Here is a 19,794-nt window from a genome sequence, read left to right as displayed (position 1 = left end):
TCATTCAATGGATTCAAAATAGAATATGATTGGCCTGTGAAGAACAAGGTAGTCATTGACCATGTGCTGCTTCTCCTTTCTTTGAGAAAAGTGAAGATAAGGGCTGGAGCATTGCTCTGCACAACACAAATACCTGATAAATCTCCATTACTCTTTCATTATTATCTTAAGACTGGAATGAAAAGATGGAAGTCAGAGAAGTGAAAGTATTCAGGTGTTCTTCAGGCAACTGCTTTTAGGAATTCTCTTACAAAACAGATGTATCTGTAATGGTATTTCTGATAATACCATAGATAGTAAAGAATACTTCTCTTCTAAAATACTTCTGGAGTGGAATGTACATGGAGCACACAGAAGTGCAGAAGACTCAGCAGGTCATCCAGTCTGATTTGAAGAAACAGAAGACCATCTGGAACAGCATGGCTTGTATCTAGTCTGATGTCTTTGAACATATCCTCAAGTCTTCCAGATGTTTTCATCAGGAAAAATGTTCTACACAGTATTCCTTAACTTTCTAGTGTTAATTTCAGCACCATATTTAATCAAGCATTTGTCCTTGAGTGGCTACTTCCTACTACTTGACTATCAAATATCTGCAGAATTAATCACATTATCACTTAATAAGAGTATAAACAGACCTACATATTCTAATTTTCTCTGCAATTCTCTGCAAAGTGACTCTGTTTAGAGACTCATTTAATTACTTCTGCTGTTTTCCATTATCTCTTTTTCAATTTGCACCATAGACAAAGGAAAGGAGAAAACTGGAACTCCTATTTTTGCAATGTATGAACTTTTCCTCCCAGACTTGCCAACCAACTATACCATTCCTATTCAGGCTTCAAAACTATTATTCAATCCTCATTTTGTTTCTGTATTCCCCTTTGTTATTAGCATGGAAAAAACAAGCTACATAGATCTGTTACATAAATATCAGAAAAACTTTTAGTAGCAGTTTGAAACACTTCTCACTTGGAAAAAGCTCACAATAAACAAAGCATTCCAAGGCATGCCATCTGCATCACCATCCACTCTACAGTTTAAAGAATTATTATCCTGTTCCTCACTTAAGCCCTTCTATGAACAGCATATTTTCTCTCTTATGAACTTATTACTCACATTTTAATAAAAGCTTATTATTAGTGCTAGGTGAGATACTAAGGGAAGTGAAGATTACAAAGTAACTCCAAACTCTGCCAACATACCTGTGTGACTTTTATGTGATCATGTGGTGTGGGCTCACATAATCCTGTCAAATCAGGATTATAACTTCGTCCATCTGGGAACAGATAGCTGCATCACAAGAAGACTGTTATAAATATGCACATTTCTTCAGCTTTGTTAGCAAAATCATACTTACAAAATTTCAAGGGGGCAGAATAAGTTACAGTAGACATTAACTAAAATAAATCGTCTTTCCTCAGCCATCTATTTTATCTTTTGAGCACAACTGAATTGCTACATATTCATTTTGACACATGCTCAAATGTATTTATAAAAGCAGAAGAAAGATTTAGACATCACTTGGATAGCTACAACCAGCATGTATCTGCACTTTGATTAGCAGATAATCTTCTAGGAGTAGCCCAGAAAAGTATTATTTCAGATCTTTGTTTCACAGTGAACTCATACTTCCTAGTGATTTCCCCACTGGGAGCATCATGCTCAGGACTCTTTAGACTATTTCAAGTAAACCTGCAGAAAAGAAGGTAACGCATTTGTGTGTATCTGTATTATGATATATATAATATTATATATGTCACAATAATACATACATGCATATCTGTGTATGTTATGACAAGAATCTACACAGAGAACTTCTGATGCACACTGGACATTAGGCAAGAACCCATGGGAGCATTTCAGTTGTGTGGGAAATTAGCAATAGGTTAAATGATATTACAGCAGCGCTAAGTTGGTCTGGATTCAGGTTTATGTTACCTGTAACTCAGAAACAGTTTCTTAAAGGTCATATATTTTTCAGTCACATAATGAAAAAGTTATAAGGTACAAAAATATCACTCTGCATAAAATATCCCCAGCTCCAGTTTTTGTTTGCTCAGTTTTTGTCAGAGGGAAACACTACCAATGTAAGAGTGTGTTTATTACAGGTATGAAATCATCATACCTGAAAAAAAAACTAGACTGTGAAGGACTGAGAAAAATTATGAGACTGCAAAAGATTTATCAACTTTTTTTTTTTTTGAGGATTGATAATTGCTTTTCCTTTTTCTTTCCCATTACATATATTTATATTGGGTATACCAAAATATGTACCCCAGTAAAAAGATTCTGACAGCAAATATTTGTGTATTACTTCAGCCAACCTAGCAAAAATATTCTACTTCTCCCTATAAACTTACATTCTCTAATAATTATAAATCTTTTCAGTAAACTATTAGAATGTAGAAATTGTTCTGGCTATACTTATAAAAGCAATTACACAGCTTTCAAATAATTGTCCACAGTTGGACACATGAGTAACTGGAAGTAGTAACTGCTCAATAAGCTAAAGTGCATTTGGGACTCTTGGGAGGCTGTGGGGCGAAGGAGGGATCAATGCAACAGCTGTCTCATTTTATTTTCTCATAGAATTTATTTGCTACGAGATATGACTTTGGTTAACTTTCAGTAACCCTGGTAAATGGAATTAACTAGAAACAAGTGTTTTTTAAATGAATTAAATGAAAGGTCCTAAAACTCTGAAAGAATGCTAACCACCCCATGCAGATTCTTTGTTTTAAACATCTTTAACTACCCACATAAGCATTGCGGGAACAAGGAAATGAGGATTTCACAGCCATGGTGGCTGTAAGAATTGGTACTTACAATCCTTCCCGGCTGCCATCGATCAAAGCTTGAAACAGAGGCTTATTGTGAGGTATGGTCTGCAGTATGTTCCCATCTCCAGTCACATAGCCAATGGCCCACTGGCCCAGGCGAGTGCAACTCAGTCTGAAAATGTAGCTTGACAAAAACAGGATGAATGAAAAGTCAGTGGAATTCAGAGTTCAGCAAAAGAAGTGAAGGGAGCAATTATGGCCTCTGGTTCAGACACTGAATTAGGTCCCTGAACATTTGGGTAAGATTCCCAATTCTGCCATGTTCTTTGTAGAATCCTAAATAAACCTGTCTCTTCTACACTGTCAGTTTCTCATGGGCATAAATGAAGTAAGAGTAGCTGTCTACTCCCTGTTTTTCATCTGCTTGTGTTTTAGTTCTCAGAGTGAAAGCTGCACATTCACCGTGAGCAGTTTCACTCAGACATGTCCATAAAGCTCTTCAAGAAGAGTATATGATATTATCCAGTCTCCATAGCTACAACAGACACCTTTTGTGCATGTGCAGGCCAATCACCTGAACAAATGCAATGAAAAATATAAAGCCTCTTTAGGTGCAACAGAAACAGGAAAGATGAATGATAAAGCCTGCTCTACTAGAAAATGATAATTTTGTGTGAGCCTGTGGAGGTGAACAAAAGATATACCACTTGTGCTTCAGAAAAATCAAATATAAACTACAGAATTGGACTTAGATTTAAATACTTCTCTGTGTTACAGGTGATAGCTGAAAGTATACATAATGTAGACAGAGAGCACAATCAGAAGACAAGGAAGATTACAAACAACAGGATGGAGCATGTATAGAGCTTCATACTAAAAACTCTACTCCCTTTCATGTCAGACACTATTTCACATGTGAAAACCTCACTGAGAAAAGCATCTCACAGTGAAAGACCACAAAATCAATTCTGTACTATAGAGCAGCTTTTCTTAATTACACATCAGTATTTTATTTTGTTCCAAACTAATATGAGAAATCTAAGCCTCTCTGAAGTATGACAGAGCTCTTAAAACATTCAGTAGGGCCCACATTACACTTAAGTGCTAACTATTCATCTGAACAGAATCTTGTAATTTGCGGGATGTTTTAGTCAGATTAAAGAAGAAATTTCACTTCATATCCTCTCTTTCACATTCAAGCATTTCACCTAAGCAACTCAGAAACCAATTTTCTGATATGCAGTAGAAAGCTATCTTAAAACTAACTGTCTATTTAGAAGGAACATAAAAGGTACATGAGGTAATTTCTCTATCACAGCATCAGGATCAATTACAGAGAAAATACTGAATGTATCAAATGCTCTCAAAATCAACCTAGTTATTTGACTTACGTTGTAGTGTACATGAGTATCAAGCTAAAAATCAGCAGTTTTCTGTTGGAACCACAAGATTTTTGTATGGATGCACTTGACCGCTAGGGTAACTTAAGATACAATATACTATTTGCTAAAAATCAAAAGAAACCAAGAACAGAATATGGATGTAACTGTTCGTAGGCTTCACTAATGAGTTTCAAAGCAATGCATTTTAACTATGTGCTTCTGCAGAAGTTTCAACAAGACATTAGGGAAAAAGCTTCATAACTGTAAGGATAAAACTAGCAAAATAAATCGTAAGTAATATAGGATTAAATACACTATTGATTTTTTATTTCTCCTGAGCGAAGGAAAAAAAACCAGGACAACAGTGACATAGTGGTAAAAGCTCAGTTTAACTAGTTTACTATGCACAGCACCACATAAAACATATTTAAAAACTCTACATATCATGATCTTTAATCTGACTGCTTGCTTTTCTAGGTGAAGAGTTTATGATATAGAATGGAATGATATGGGCAAAGGAAAAAGAAGGATATTAAACACTAAAGGAACACAAAAGCACAGACTAAATTTATAACTTGAATGTTACCATGAAAGATGTGAAGATGGTTTTTGCTTTACTATTAAGTAAAAATTCAATGTAAATTTTGAAAATCAAATTATATTTTAAGATATGCTTTTCAAGAATGCATTGCTGGTTTTGCCTGATTCAGAAGAAGTAAAAAACCCAACAATTTATTTTCAATTTCTTTATGTTTATTTTTACATATTTAGACTTCAGTGTACTAATACAATATTTTTTGCTTCACTTCTTCAGTGCTGCAGTGAGTGATAAAAAAATGCAAAAATATGCAAATTAGAAGTACAAACCTAACATAATTATGTAGGTTCTGAGACAGCAAGTTTATTTGGAAAGCAATACACAGTGAAACTTCTCACCTCCCAGGTTTAGTGCTGTATTTCTGTAGCCTTGCTTTCACTTCATCATATGTCAGGAATGCCATATATCCAGGATGTGTCACAGCTAAGAAGTTCCAATTCCTTAAGATTGAGCCCCACGGCTACAAAGAGAAGACAAACAAGTAAAGGGACTAAGTCAGGTAGTTCTGTATTTCTAATAAAACTCAAGTCGGTATGTCAGACACACCTGAAGTGTTTTAGCTTCAGCTGAAAAATACACACTTTTGCTTTAGGTCTAAATGGTGCAAAGGACTCTCCTATATACCCAACTTTGCTACAAGTGCTCCTTCAAAAGAATTATTCCAAGAACACCAAGCACAACTTATTGGATAGAGATTTTGATGACCCGGAATTTAAGAGACCTTCTATTCATAGCGACATAAAATATTAAACATCATATTTAGTTAGAACCTGTAAAGTATGACTCCATGATGGTTTAATAAAAACACGAATAAGCCTGAGATGTCTTAAAGGACTTTCATAGTTAATGATAAGTAACACTAACAAATGAATCATAATAAAGCTGCTAATTTGAGCTGTCAATCTTTTTTTTATTCTCTACTTCTTGATTTCTTCAGTCACCATAATGGCATCAAAGCCAGAAAACAAAACAAATACTGATACTTCACCTGAGTATCTGCTAACATGAATAGCAAATGCTTCAAAAAACTCAGTGAAGTGATATGCTATCACTTCAAAGAATACAGAATAGTCCATTACTGTAAATGAAGGATGATTTTTTAAAGTAATGGATTAACACAAACATACAAACATCCATTGCCAGCATTTGGGAAGTCAAGAAACTGACTCTGAATGGTTTGCAGATTTTTGATCTATTTCTCAGAAAAATCAAGGCAGGTGAAGTTAAGTGACACAAGACAAGAGGCTTGTGTTCTTATGTGCCCTGCAAATTCTTTTTAAAAGCACATCCGAGGGCTAATCAGGCAGAGATGAAATGCCAGTGTGACATGCTTGAGCAGATTATCCTAGCAGTTCTGTTTGAGAGTGTTACATTTCCCAGGCAAATCCTAGCCACTACCTAAACACCTGTTTATTTTAAAATTAATACCTCATCAAATTGTACACATGGAATAGAAGACAGGTTTCAGCACAGGGGCCGTAGGAAAGCTGAAGTGTTTGAATTTCTCCAAAAGTAAGGAAAATAAAACAAATCCCAGTCTGCATCCTGCCAGCTCCTCCAACAAGGCCAAGTGCAAGGTCCTGCACGGAGTTGGGGCAATCCCAAGCACAAGTACAGGCTGAGTGAAGAATGGACTGAGAGCAGCCCCAATGAGCAGGACTTGGGTGTGCTGCTGGATGAGAGGCTGGACGCAACCCAGCAAGATGCACTCCCAGCTTGGAAAGCCAAATGTGTCCTGGGCTGCACCCAAAGCAGTGTGGCCAGCAGGGCAAGGGAGAGGGTTTTCCATCTCCTAAACTCTCGTGAGACCACCCCCCCAAACAACTGCATCCAGCTCTTGGACCCTCAGCACAGGAAGGACATGGACCTGCTGGAAAAAGTCCAGAGGAGGGACAGCAGGATGATCAGGTGGATGGAGCACCTCTCCTATAAAGGCAGGCTGAGAGAGTTGGGATTATTCAGCCTGGAGAAGAGAAAGCTCTGGGGAAACCTGGAAGAGCATCCCAGTACCTAAAGGGGTCTACAGGAGAGCTAGAGAGGGACTTTACAAGGGCTTGGAGTGATAGGACAAGGCTGAATGGTTTTGAACTGAAAGCCTATAGGTTTAGACTGGATATTTGGAAGAAATTCTTCAGTCTAAGTGTAATGAAGGCACTGCAGCAGGTTGCCCAGGGAAGCTGATCCACATTTCAGTTGATGCCCCATCCCTGAAAGTGTTCAGGTTGGATGGAGCTCTGAGCAACCTGGTCTAGTGGAAGTGTGTCCCTACCCACAGCAGGGGGGTTGGAACGAGATAATCTTTAGGGTCTCTTCCAACCCAAACCGTTCAAAGGCAAGAACCCATAGCTTGCCTTGTGTACAGAGTCTTACCAGAGCAGAAGTGCTAAATGGGACCAGATTTGATCCCTTTCTCTTCAATGGCAGTATTTTCACACCAAAGGACATGTTAACAGTAACAGACTGAAGTTCCTGCAGAGCATTCAGATATTCTGCTGTGCTAAGCTGCTCTCTGGTCAGGGAACACAGCACTTAAAGCTGTGCATAAATACAATGGGGAGGCAGGGGGAGCAACTTCACTTTCACAGGATCTCCATAAAGCTGAGTTGTGCTTTCTTCTGTGAATAAACACCATTACCAATGCAGCTTTTTTGTAACATAACCCACAGTTGGCAAAACAGTATTTTGATTACTTAATTGGGATTTTCTCTCCGTGGGTGTATGCACACATAGTTACAGAAGCTGTTTAAAAACTAGAGAAGTAAAATGTAACCTCCTGGGAGAAGTTCTCAGACCAAGTTCAGTGTAAGTTCAGTCCAACAGTTATGCAGCTTTTGTACCTAATCTGTTTGGCAAAACACATATCTCTGCTTTTTTGCTGAATTAAAAGTTAACCCTTACCAGTCTCTCTTGACATGTATCAATACTGCTGATCCCCTTCTTCAAGCACAAGGCACAGTAATGAATCAAACCAGCAGTGGCCCCACAAAGAAAATAAGTGACCAATATTTGTGGTTCAATTAAAAAGAGATTACTGACACCCTTAACATTTGCAACTGTGATACTGTTTTGACTCAGAATGGAGAAGAGATAATCAAAATCAAAACTCTATATACTAAAATCATTAATCCTCTCCTGCCAGATTTTACTATTAACTTCATTATGGTACCATTTGCCATAACAACAAAACTAGGACATCTAAGCAACAATTAGCACAGGACAATGTGGAAAACAAAACAAACATCAACCCTGGGTTTGATGTAAAGTTGATATTTTGAACATATCTCCATAAGGCTAAAGAATAATGATATATTCTTACAGGTTGGAAAAAGACTTTAAAGATCATTGAGTCCAACTATTAACCCAGCACTGCCAAGTCCCCCGCTAAATCATGTCCCTAAATGCTTGATAATCCTTTCAGTGAAGACACTTTTCCTAATGTCCAGTCTATACTTTCCCCAGTGTAACTTGTGGCTCTGTACTAGTCTACCACTGTACATGGTAATAAAATAAATTATCAAATAAATGGTTGCATATCTCAATGGTTTCTATATACAAAAGAAATATCTAAAGTGATAAGTTCAGAAACAGTACATCTAATATAGATGGAAACCAGTACGGTCTTCTATATTGATTGAAGTACCTTAAGTATGTTCTGTAGAAGAGACATGAGGTTGAAAAAGACACATAACATACAGGAAAACCTTATTTCAGATAAATATTAACAGTAATACAATTCATGCTATTTCCATATATAGTTCCTTGTTGTAAATAAGCATTAATGACAAAAATATGTTCATAAGCCTAAAAGAAAGTAATATCTAACTGTCCTTATGAGTTTGTAGAAACACCTCATATATGCAGATACAAATGCACAACAAAAACAACAACTGAAACTCTGATTATCACAGGTCTACATTTCTAGGAATGTATTTAAAAATAGCGAAAAGTAAGCAGCAAACAGCTATTGTACTAACAATAGATGCATACAGAAATGAAGCAGGTGTTGCTGGATGCTTTCAGTTTTTCAGATGTGGGTGTTGCTGCCTGAAACACCTCTGAAGGACTAAAAGAAATGCACAATTTATTTCTAAATCACAATGGTTTAGTCCTTTCAGTTTAAAAAAAAATTGCTTCCTTGCCTCAGGGCACTAAGCTTCTCAAATTCTCAAAAATATCTATAATTTTCAAATCTTACCTGAAATAGTCTAGTGAAGATATCAAATTCAAAAACTGAAATGTAGTCATTGCAGGTCAAGTCAATAGTAGATTTAAGAGCCATTGCTTCCAAACCAGAACTAATTTGATGAACTTCATGAAGGCACTGCCTGAACACTTTCCATGGCACAATAGTTCTGTTAAACAGGTAGAAAGAATAAATTCAATGAAGTAACATATTTAAGAGTTGATACCTCATTTAGACAGCAAAAAATTTACCTCATTTAGACAGGTAGAAAGAATAAATTGATACCTCATTTAGACAGGTAGAAAGAATAAATTCAATGAAGTAACATATTTAAGAGTTGATACCTCATTTAGACAGCAAAACTGAACTTTTAAAGGAGTGAACTGTAACATTAATTTGGTTTCTAAATAGAGGAAAAAAAACCCTACAAATAAATTTTTCTGAAAGCAGCATTAGCAAATACAAGAATGGCTTACCTTCCTTTAAACACAGATGAAGTGTCATTTTCTTCACAGTGATAAATATTCAAGCTTCCTCAGGAGTACAACAAAAAGAACAGTGCAGAAACCAAAATACCCTATACAAAGCAGGTGTTGCAAACAATCTCACATCCTTTCAGAGATAAAGGACCAGCTCTATGCTTGTAAAAGAACTCTTTTCTTCACAGCCTCCCTTCCCAAAATGATAAGCATCAATTTAATATCTACTATTATGTGATTTTTGCTATAGCTAAAGCCCATGAACAGTGGTCAAGTAACATGACAGCAATCAACCAGATACTACCAAGAGTGCTCCAAGCCCTGTCATAAGCCATGACAGTTACATTAATTTATTAGACAGGAAATTATAATTATCCTTCCTAACAAACAAAGTCATGTTATGTCAGATTCGATTTCTATTTGCACAGTTGAAGATAATGCAGGTTAGTTATTTTACCAACTGAGTACTTATATTTGGAAACTGGCATGAGGTTGATCACTTCTATGTTCTCCATCTTATCTCTCTCAATAACAGCAATTCTTCTTGTGTCATTAGGGTCAAATCAAAATTTTACCAAGCCTTAACATCTCTTAAAAATGTTCTGCCACATATTGAGATCAGATTATATGATATTTTAAAAACATTTTAATTAAACAATATATAACCAATGCATAATTATTCAAGACAAGATCATACACATTCACAGTAATATTTTAATAACTGCTAAATCAACAAAAGACACAGGCCTCATAAACTCAGTAATATTTCCTGTAAGTGTTATTAGTTCAAACTGCCTTAGTTTTTCTAAGTATTTTCTTATGCAGAAATGTAAATTACTTAGTATGACGGGGGGAAACCAACTGTATTAAGTTGGTCCTGTGTAACAAATACTATGCAGTTATCCTAAATTAAAACAAGCAGTAATTTGAAGTACAACACTAAAGATACACTCCTGTATTTCTATTGCATAAGATATTCACTGCATTTCTAATTGCAAATAAATCCACTTGTTACATGCAGGCTTGTATTGAGAAAGCCATAGATGACAAAATGGGAAGTTTAATAGATCTCAGCAGATACTTTCATCTGTATGTGAAAAACAGGAAACCACAAAGAGCTGAAGAGAGATACCAGATCAGATGCCATTTATGAAAGAATGCACATCAAATTTTCATTAGGGTAAAGAGAGAATAAAAAATTGCATTAAATTCAGACAAAAAAAATTAGAAAAGTCAGTGCTTTTGTGGTGTCAAAGTTGTCTTAGTTCAAGCACCTACTTCTTGTTTAGATCCTGGTACCATGACTCCAAAATGTTTTCTGATTCTCTTTATAAACCACCCTAAATGGTTACAGCACTGGAGTCATGCTGAAATGGGGTTAGAAAAGTTTCAGGGTTGACTGTGGGTTTTGTGAGCTTTTTGTTTGGTTGTTATTTATTGGGTTTGTTTGGGGTTTTTTTGTTTTGTTTTTTGTTTTGTTTTGTTTTTTTGCAGGGGAGGTATTAATTTTATTGCTTTGAGTTTTTTGGAGGTCACCCTAAAACAAAAAAAAAATAGAGCATTTATCAGGTCTGATCACAGCCATACTACACATTAACAACTGGTTTTTCATGCTTTGCACAAGACAGCTTCCTAGATGCAATTGATAAATAGGATCTTTGGCTATCTGTTCACTAACACCCTGCACACTCCACCAGCAACACAGAAAACAAAAGTCTTCAGGACAGTATGTTTTTAGGGCTCTGTTGGCTAGTACTTTGGCTGAGACAGAAACCAGATGCTGGAAAATGAGTGATTAGCTAATGAAATGACATCTAAAGTTATTTTTTGGGATTTGTCCAAGAACAAGTGCTTGGAATAATGGTGGCCCAAATTTAAAATACACTAAATTCAGCAAGTTTGTTTTCTCTGCAGCTTTGTGGGATAGGTCTTTTATCTTCTGCTTTCTTTAAATAAAGGTGTGAATTGGTTGTTGAAACTTGTTAACTCCTATTTCTCAGCAGCTATTTTATAGAGTTATCATTCCTAAATACTTTGAAACAGCACCAGTCAGGGATTATTTCTCCCCCAGTGTCTCTCTCCAGTTTACCCACACATATGCTGAGCTCTTTGAGACCTTGCAGACAACATACATCCTCTAAATGCAGGTGTTACTGGGCCTTCACAAGGTGAAGGTTTCTGCAATGTTGTCTCCTCCTGCTCCTACATCACTGAAACTCAGTGACCTTTAGGTACCTGAGAAACACATCCTCTGGCAGACGTCTGGGAGGGGTCACAAGCATGAAAGAAGCTTTCAGAGATGGCTGGCAAGTTGAGTTTCTATTTGAATTAACAGTTCACTGCTCTTGCTTTCTTGTGTTTTAGGGGATACACAGCCTTTGAAGGCACCTATTCATGACTCGAGTCTAAAGAGCTTTTTTAATTTGGGTTTTCGTTTGTGGCAGAGCAGTGGAAGAAGAAAGAGAACAGGACCAAGGTGGAACCTGGGACTGTCCTAGTTAATAGCATGTTTAGATTGTTATTTAAATATATACATATGTTTACATATATAAGACACCTGTCCTTATAGAAAGTAAAAAAAGAAAATCCTGTTTGTAGTGGAGCCACTGCCTGCCACATTCAGCTCCTGAACCACAGAAGGGATCTCCTATAAATAATTTCAGGAATCTTTGTAGTATTTGTTGCATCATGTCATAATGATACCTTGCACTAGAGGCTGGCAGATATTCTGCACATGCCTCATGCTATTAGGCTGAACCTGGGGACACTTGTCTAGGAGATGAGTCAGTCAGCTCTGCCTCAGCTCATCAGAAAGATGTGATTTGACATCCTGGTAACATTAGATGTCTACAGAATTAGGCTGAGGAAGTGCAGGTCTCAGTATTTCAGGCCTTTAATAGTACTTACATAATCTGGCCTTTGTAGAAGAAGTGCCCATGACTGACTCCAGCTGAGACAATGTTCTGGGGAGTCTCTCACATGAGAGGATGGTACTAAACAGTGACTGTACTTCCCTGAAAGGTTTGATGCCCAAATTTTACAGCACTACTGCATAAGCACACAATACAAACAGATATACCTGACCTGGAGCTTTGGTAATAATTTCTCTTTTTATAGTACAATTTGGGGGGAAAAAAAAAATCTGACTAAATTACACGTACATACTGTTACTGTGCTCCATGTTCATTTATTACAACCCTCTATCAGTTCAAATATCTTCAGAGAGATAATATTAGAAGGAAACAAAAATATGAAGAAAGCCACAGTGTACATGATGTACAGCAGTAAAAGAACAGAAAGACCTTTTACAAGGAAATCCTAATCTCTACCTGCCAATCTTTTAGGAAATGATTTATACACAACATGTCCTTGTACCACCTTTCCTCATCATTAGCACAGAAGCAAGCCCATGCAAATTCAAGGAAAGAAAACAAAATAAAACAAATGATCCTGAAAAATATTTCCTTAAGAGGCTTTCTGTGCATCTCTCAAACCAACAAAACTGTCTGGATCTTGGTATTTAACCTAGGATTGTTCTCTTAAAGAGTCCTGTCAAAAACCCTAAACTAAGCCATTTCTCCTTTCAAAACCACTAAAATTTCTCCACAGGCCTCTCTAAATGACACTACTTCTCTCCCTTTCTTCTGCAATAGTAAATCTAGTAAGTGTATTTGAAAAACGATGAATTCTAAAGTGTTCTAACTGAACCATAAGATTTAAAAAATACTGTTATATAGGATGGTATCTATTTACTATTGTTGGCACAAAGCAAAGTATGACTATAATCTCAAATACAGTGGTTTAAACACCACCCACACAACTTCCATATGCTTAAAGGAAAAAGATTAGTGTCTAGCATGTGATTTTCAAGCTATTTAGCAGAGAAATTTAGGTCCTCTCTTCCCTCCTGCTCTGATCATGTGTACATGGGATTTTCTTAAACTCCCCAAATGTTGCTACATTATTAAAAAGCAAAAGACGTGAAAATAAACCTGGATATATGAAGCATATATTTCCTGAGCACAAAGAGTACAGCACTTGTGTGAAACGGCAGAGATGCAGCTATCCAGGAATGTCAAGTGACACTGCTTCCATTAGAACCACAGCAGACCACAAGAATGTCTAGGGAGGTAAACATGTACCTGTATAACTTACACTTACAGTGAACATTTTTGTCTGCAAGCAACTCTCTCAAATGTTGCCAAAAAACACACCATGAAAAGGCCATTACTGTTTCTAGAGCAATCTCAAAAATATTCAAGTGAACACTGACCCAGATACAAACAACATTCTTTGTAAGTCTGCAGTGATTTTGATTTATGTGGATTTTGACTTATCACCACTGAAAATAGCATTTTCTTAAGACTGCTGCTTCAGTTTTAAGTTAGAGGCCATGTGTTTCCACTGCTTCTGAACCGCAAAGCAAATAATTGACACACAGAAGGCTTGAGAAGTTCAGTCCTAAGGGAAAAAAGGAATTCTGCCATATCATGCCAGTACAATTATTAAATAGTGACATCACTCCCAAAAAATTCAGATGAATATAATTAGAACAGAGAAGGTAAAAGAGAGAAAATTTGCCTTACGAAATGGAGAAAATATACCACCAAAAAAAAGCCACTTCCAAAGCTGTGTACCTGGACATTGCTAGAGAGACAGCAAGTGTTGTAGACGTTACAAGCAAGCTCCTTAAGAGATACAGGAACTCTGTATTTCCCCAAGTGTCCCCAAAGGGATACACTTCTCTGTATTTTCAATTCTGATCTCTAACCACAAACCCAAAGCATGCTCATGCTTTTGCACATCCTTTTATATTTAAAACATTGCCTCTCCTGCCTATCCATGGAGAATGTGTTCTCCTGTCTCACCATCTCATGTGCCAAGTATCAGAACTTTCTTCTATCTTTTATACATGCCATTTTACCTTATTCTTAGTTACCCAGAACAGCTGTGAAGACTGCTCTTTTCCATTTTCTAATCCTGTCTTGCAACTTTCTACCAACTTGCTCTTTTCTATAACATTACCTGTTGTCTTATTCAAACTTTTTTCATCTTGCATTTGTAAGAAAGAGGTCTAGAGAGATTCCTGTCTCCTGAGCACCCAAAGAACAGTACCTTTTGTCCCTAGCTCAAGTTTAACCTGTGCTACTGATCAGCTGAGGAAGGAATCACACTCCAAAAGCCCCGTTTCTGTTCCTCTCCTCCTCTTGAAAAGTTCCTGTTGCTAGAACACCTGTCTTGACAGTGATGAAGGTGATGGCATTTGGATCACTGCCCCTTCTGCTTTCATCTCTGTCTTTGGCTTTCCTTTACACTTCAGTTCATACTCAGATTTGAAGCTCTTTGGGCCAGGACCAACTCTTCAGTCTGTATTTTTATACTGTTTAGGCAGTAATGGGGCTCTTGGGCACTATCAGCAGCAAGAACAGAAAATCACGTAATAAATTAAGAGGATTAACAAGGTGTTAAAATTTAGCTTATCTGAGGTCTCTTGAACTTGAAAACATTTAACTGCCAGATAAGTTGTACATTGTGGTCTGCCTGTTTAACTGCTTCTTCTGTGAACCCAAACCACTGAGGCTGTGTCTGCTCTATCCTGAGCCAAAAAGCACTGACCACAGCAGAACCACAGCTACTCAAAGTTTAGAATATCAATTTGAAATGCACTATTTAACTGCTATAGAGAAATCAATAGCCACATTTTTTTCATAAATTCCAATAAAAAATACATTTCAGGCCTCATCTGGAAAAAAGTACAAGAGCATTAAAATAGTAATGTCTTCAATTCCAACAGTGAAAGAATTTCTATTTCCTCAGCAACTAAAAGGTGGGAAATCAATTTACCTGAAAACAATAACAAAAATGCTTTAACATTTTTGAAGTTCCACAACAAAGAATAAAAGGCTTAAAAGACAAATAAATGACAGAACTATGAAAAAATTAAAATCTAAGAATATTGACATTTTGCTTCTGATTCATTCTGCAATGTGAAGACAGCCACAAATCACAAATCTGTGTAACAAATTTCAATAGTTACCAAGCCCTGCATGACTTCTGCAGTTTTCAAATTCAGAAGCTGAAAGATCTGGTAGGTCATCTTGCTTACTCTCCTTCTCAGTTCAGGATTGTTCCCTGTGGCATTTTGCACATTTCTACTCAGGAAAAAAAAAAAAAAAAAAAAAAAAAAAAAAACAACAACAAAAAACAAACCCAACCCCCACCCCCCCCCAAACAGTAAAAGATGTAAAGTGCTATCAAAATGAGTGAGAAATCAAGGGAAATTCTCATCAAGCACTATACAGTAATAAAATGTTGGTAATGAAGATGCTATCAGATTGTGTTTTATATGCATATTTACAACCCACTGGGGGGTTACTCAAATGTCTGTAAACAAATGTAACTGCTGATTACATGCCTTACAATTTCACAGTTGCACTGAACATTACTGCTTGGGCGTACATGTACCTAGCACTTGCTTCAGCACAACTATAATGGTGAACCAGGGGTGAAGATTCACTCCACTGAAACCACTTGCTCTAATCCTTGTACTCCAGCAATCACTACAAATTAAAAAAAAATCACATCTTCTCAACTTCACCACTTTCCTGCTTTTGACATTATCAAGTTCTTTCTTGCTATAGATTAAGCTTGTGCCAATTTATTTCTTAGTTCTATTTCAGTTCTTTTTATTCTTCAAGAGGGTCTCTTTTTCCACATAGCCTGTGAAAATGCCAGAGACAACCTATTCCAGGCACTCAGCCTTTGGAATGTTCTCATTCATTCCTGAATTTTGTTTTCAGAAATGAAATCCAAATAGTCTATTCCCCATGTCCCTGATATCTTTTCTCTGGCAGCTTCCTTGACAAAATCCATACACCAAAATAATCCCAGGCCATCTACTGAACACTGCTGACTCCTCCACCTACCCCCTAATTTGGATACATGTTTTAGTTTGTCCTTGCAGAGAAATCAATACCTCCACTTTTTCCTTCTTCATACAGCTATTCCTTCTCCTTCCATCCAGACAATCAAAATCGCATTGTCTCCCACCTTTCTGTATCAATCCTCCCTATACACTCCTAAACCCCACATTGTGTCTCCAGATCCCTTCCAAGCATCCTTTAACTTCCAAGGTCTCCCGTTCTCCTCTGAAACGTGCAATACTGGAAAAACTTCACAATTGTAAAGGCTCTGACTGTATGCTCCTTTTATACAATTTCTTCCTGTGTGAGGGCTGATGATTTCCATTATTGATATATCCGCTGCTCTCACAAAGCATTCTCTCCCAGATAAGCTTCTCCAACTACTGGCATTGTCTAGAAGTTTTTTAGGGGTGTACCAGAAATGTGAAAGCTGAGAAGGTATTCGAAGGCCAAGAATATGTGGTTATCTCAGCACTTTGCTCTAAGGGAGCCATTCAAATTCCTTGCTGAGTTCTACACTCAGCGTACACACTGTACACTCACTTCTACACACAGCGTTTTCAACAGAAATCCAGAGAGCAGCTAGATGTATGATCCAAAGAGCCCAGCCATTTATTTTGCTCATGAGTTTGAAGCCACGTGAATTTACACCTGACTAGCTCTAAACACAAAAAGAAAGACTGCAGACTATGACACTTATTAGTAACAGGATAAATAAACTTAGTTGTAGCTGCACAATTTTGCAGCAAGTGTTCAGACAGACAAATGTAACCAACCAAAATAAAAGTTCCCCATTCACTGGAAAGAGCAGTAAAAAAAACAGTGTTCCTTTTTTTTTTTTAAGTACAAACTGGACTCATGAAAACTGCATTATTGGATTTCAATCTTCAGCAAATTGTAACATGCTGCTTTCTGTAAAAGGAAGTGCATGTCACATTTACAAAAACTGAAAGCCAGTCAACATAAAAATATAAATTACTATTGGCGACCTTCTTGGTATTTAAAATATTTCAAATTAAACATTAAAAAATGTATTATTTCAGAAAGAAATGAGTGCAAAAAGTTGATTCAATAAAAAAAAGCATCCAATTCATTATGATTAGAAACAGGAAGGTTTTTATGATAATACTATGTTGAAAAAATCAAGAATTAATCTAATACTTCAAATTCCCTCCTTCCAATCAGATCAAACTGCAATAGAAATATTTTTTGTACTATAGTTTACCATCAGAAGCCAAGATCCAGCACAACTTACTTTTTATTCATGCTCTAATCTTGAGCAGTATTAGTAACCCAAAGTAAGGGCTACTGTTCAGAAACAAGTGAGGGGTCCAGGCTTCCCCTGTAAACAGAGCTACAGCCAAGAACACACAATCAAGTTCCTCCCGGCACTGCCTAAGTAGAGTTGGGGGTTTCAGAAAGTCCTAGGGGCCTACCTTTAGGTGGCCAGGTTAGAGAAAGATATTATGAGTTGTTTGCAAAACCTTTATGCAGGCTTTGCTTTTAGGGAAGTGATACCAGCATATTTGCAAACTAATATGTCACATCAGGTCCCTTGTAAAGGATGTGGCTTACAGGTATATCTGCCATATATTTCTAAAAGCATTAGAAAATAATTAATGTCTTAAAAGCTTCAGGCATTTTGTTTAACAAAGAGATTAAGCATAATGCCAAATAAACTTTTTTCTTGTCTGTTTGTTTGACATATATGCTGTTACATGTTTTATAGTTACTTAAGCACAGTTAACTAAACATTACCTGAGGTAATGGCAAGGCTGCCAAACACAGATCTAGTGCTCCTTGCTTAGAAGTTAGGCATCAAAACCAGGTTCACTTTATTGGAGAAAAGCTGGGAAAACCAGTAACAGTGCTTATTTACTTGGTCTGAAAGTAAAGTACGTGACCAGAAAAAACTCAAAAAAAAAATTTCAGGCTATGCTACAAAACCAAAGATACATATGTTTAACTGCATGTCACCAAACTGCCTTGATTCTTCTACATCTTGGATGAATTGATGTTTTAGGCAAAAAGTCAACAAAATCCATACATCCAGTCACCCTACTTAAAAAGAACAACCAAACCAAAAAAAAACCCCAAATACAAAAAAAAACCCTATCAAAGTACACAGGGGAGAGCAGAGAAGGTCAGAGGGTTTGTACTGAAGGTTCATATTTAAAGTTGCATTCTATACAGAAATTTAAATAAGCAGGAAAAAAAGCCTAGAAAAGGCATGGCAAGAGCTCTGGGACCATGGAAGGTTTTAGAAATAAGATGTCCAGGAGATGAGTGAGACGAGATTAAGTGTGTGCAAGAAAAAGACAAGGGCAGAGCTGAGTTGTTCAGATGAAGCGATGAAGTTGAAAGATTCTCCTTATCAACCTTGTTCTGATAAAAACTTACTAATATGTAAGAGTATCCCACTGGCTGACACCTCAAACACCTATCTATTATTTCATCTCCCAGTGGAAATTGGCAGGACCAGACCATTGGAAAGAAACTTGAAGGGAATCTCTTGAAACTCACACAGACAGCAGAAGTCAGTGGAGAATCCCAAAGAGACAGAACAGAGAACATGGGAGCTGAGGAAACTGGCTCAGATGAAATGATAGAAAGAAACAGCAGCTTGCAGAGGAGGAGAGCTGTAAATCCTAATGACAGAAATGCAATTTGCAATCAAGACATCTGCTAAAGGTCATTCAAAGACAGAGCCCAACAGGAAAACAGAAGTATCACAAGGAAACTTAAATACTGAGAGTTCCTAAGCAAAGAAGGAAAAGAGAGAAAGAAAAAATAGCAATACTGAACAAACATGATCATTAGTCATTTTATCAAAGATCCTGTTTTTCTTTTCTTGACTGACATGTTTTTGAAAAGCCTTGTCTGATAGAAAACCCTACATGTCACTTAAGTTAATCCTTCAGAAAACTTTAGCTGAACTTTTGAAGTTACTTTGAAAATTATATTCACATTAAAATGGGTAACACGGAACACTGTTAAATACCTTTTCTCTAACAAAAGAGAGGACTGATATAGCAGCTTCATCACATTATGACATTACTTACATGGGAAAGAAATCACCAGAAAACACTACCATGAACCCAGAAAGAGGTAAGCTGACAGTGAGTGTGTTTAGACTAACAAAAAAAAAACATGGAAGTGAAACTTGGAAATTCACACTGAACAGAACTGATTTGCAAAAGTGCCAACCTACTACCCTGGTATTCTAAATAAAAAATTACTTACTTTAAAGAGCTGTTTATGCTCAGAAGATGCAACAGATTGTTGCAGAAATTATTCTGCCTACATTGTGCAAGATACCAGAGTTGATGACCATAATGACTACTCTGTTATAATGAAAAATACACCAACCTATTGCCCCTGGCATTCCTCTTATGTCACTGTTACACTTATAAACCTTCCACATGAGAAAGTGAACAAGCTGCACA

At 36.8% G+C, this 19,794-nt stretch overlaps 1 protein-coding gene across 2 annotated transcripts in view; it reads right to left on the bottom strand.

Annotated features, from left to right (window-relative positions):
- CBLB (Cbl proto-oncogene B) overlaps positions 1 to 19,794 on the bottom strand; it is a 131,457-nt gene that overhangs the window by 37,668 nt on the left and 73,995 nt on the right. For both annotated transcript variants that reach the window (XM_068180855.1, XM_068180856.1), the window contains exons 5-8: positions 8,959 to 9,115; positions 5,102 to 5,223; positions 2,830 to 2,967; positions 1,206 to 1,293 (exon numbers count right to left, since the gene is read on the bottom strand). In XM_068180855.1, coding sequence (XP_068036956.1) covers positions 1,206 to 1,293; positions 2,830 to 2,967; positions 5,102 to 5,223; positions 8,959 to 9,115 — 505 coding nt within the window. The remainder of the gene's footprint in view (positions 1 to 1,205; positions 1,294 to 2,829; positions 2,968 to 5,101; positions 5,224 to 8,958; positions 9,116 to 19,794) is intronic.

Source organism: Anomalospiza imberbis, chromosome 2 (assembly GCF_031753505.1).
Source record: "Anomalospiza imberbis isolate Cuckoo-Finch-1a 21T00152 chromosome 2, ASM3175350v1, whole genome shotgun sequence".
NCBI classification, from domain to species: domain Eukaryota; kingdom Metazoa; phylum Chordata; class Aves; order Passeriformes; family Viduidae; genus Anomalospiza; species Anomalospiza imberbis.
This window is presented reverse-complemented; position numbering and strand designations above follow the sequence as displayed.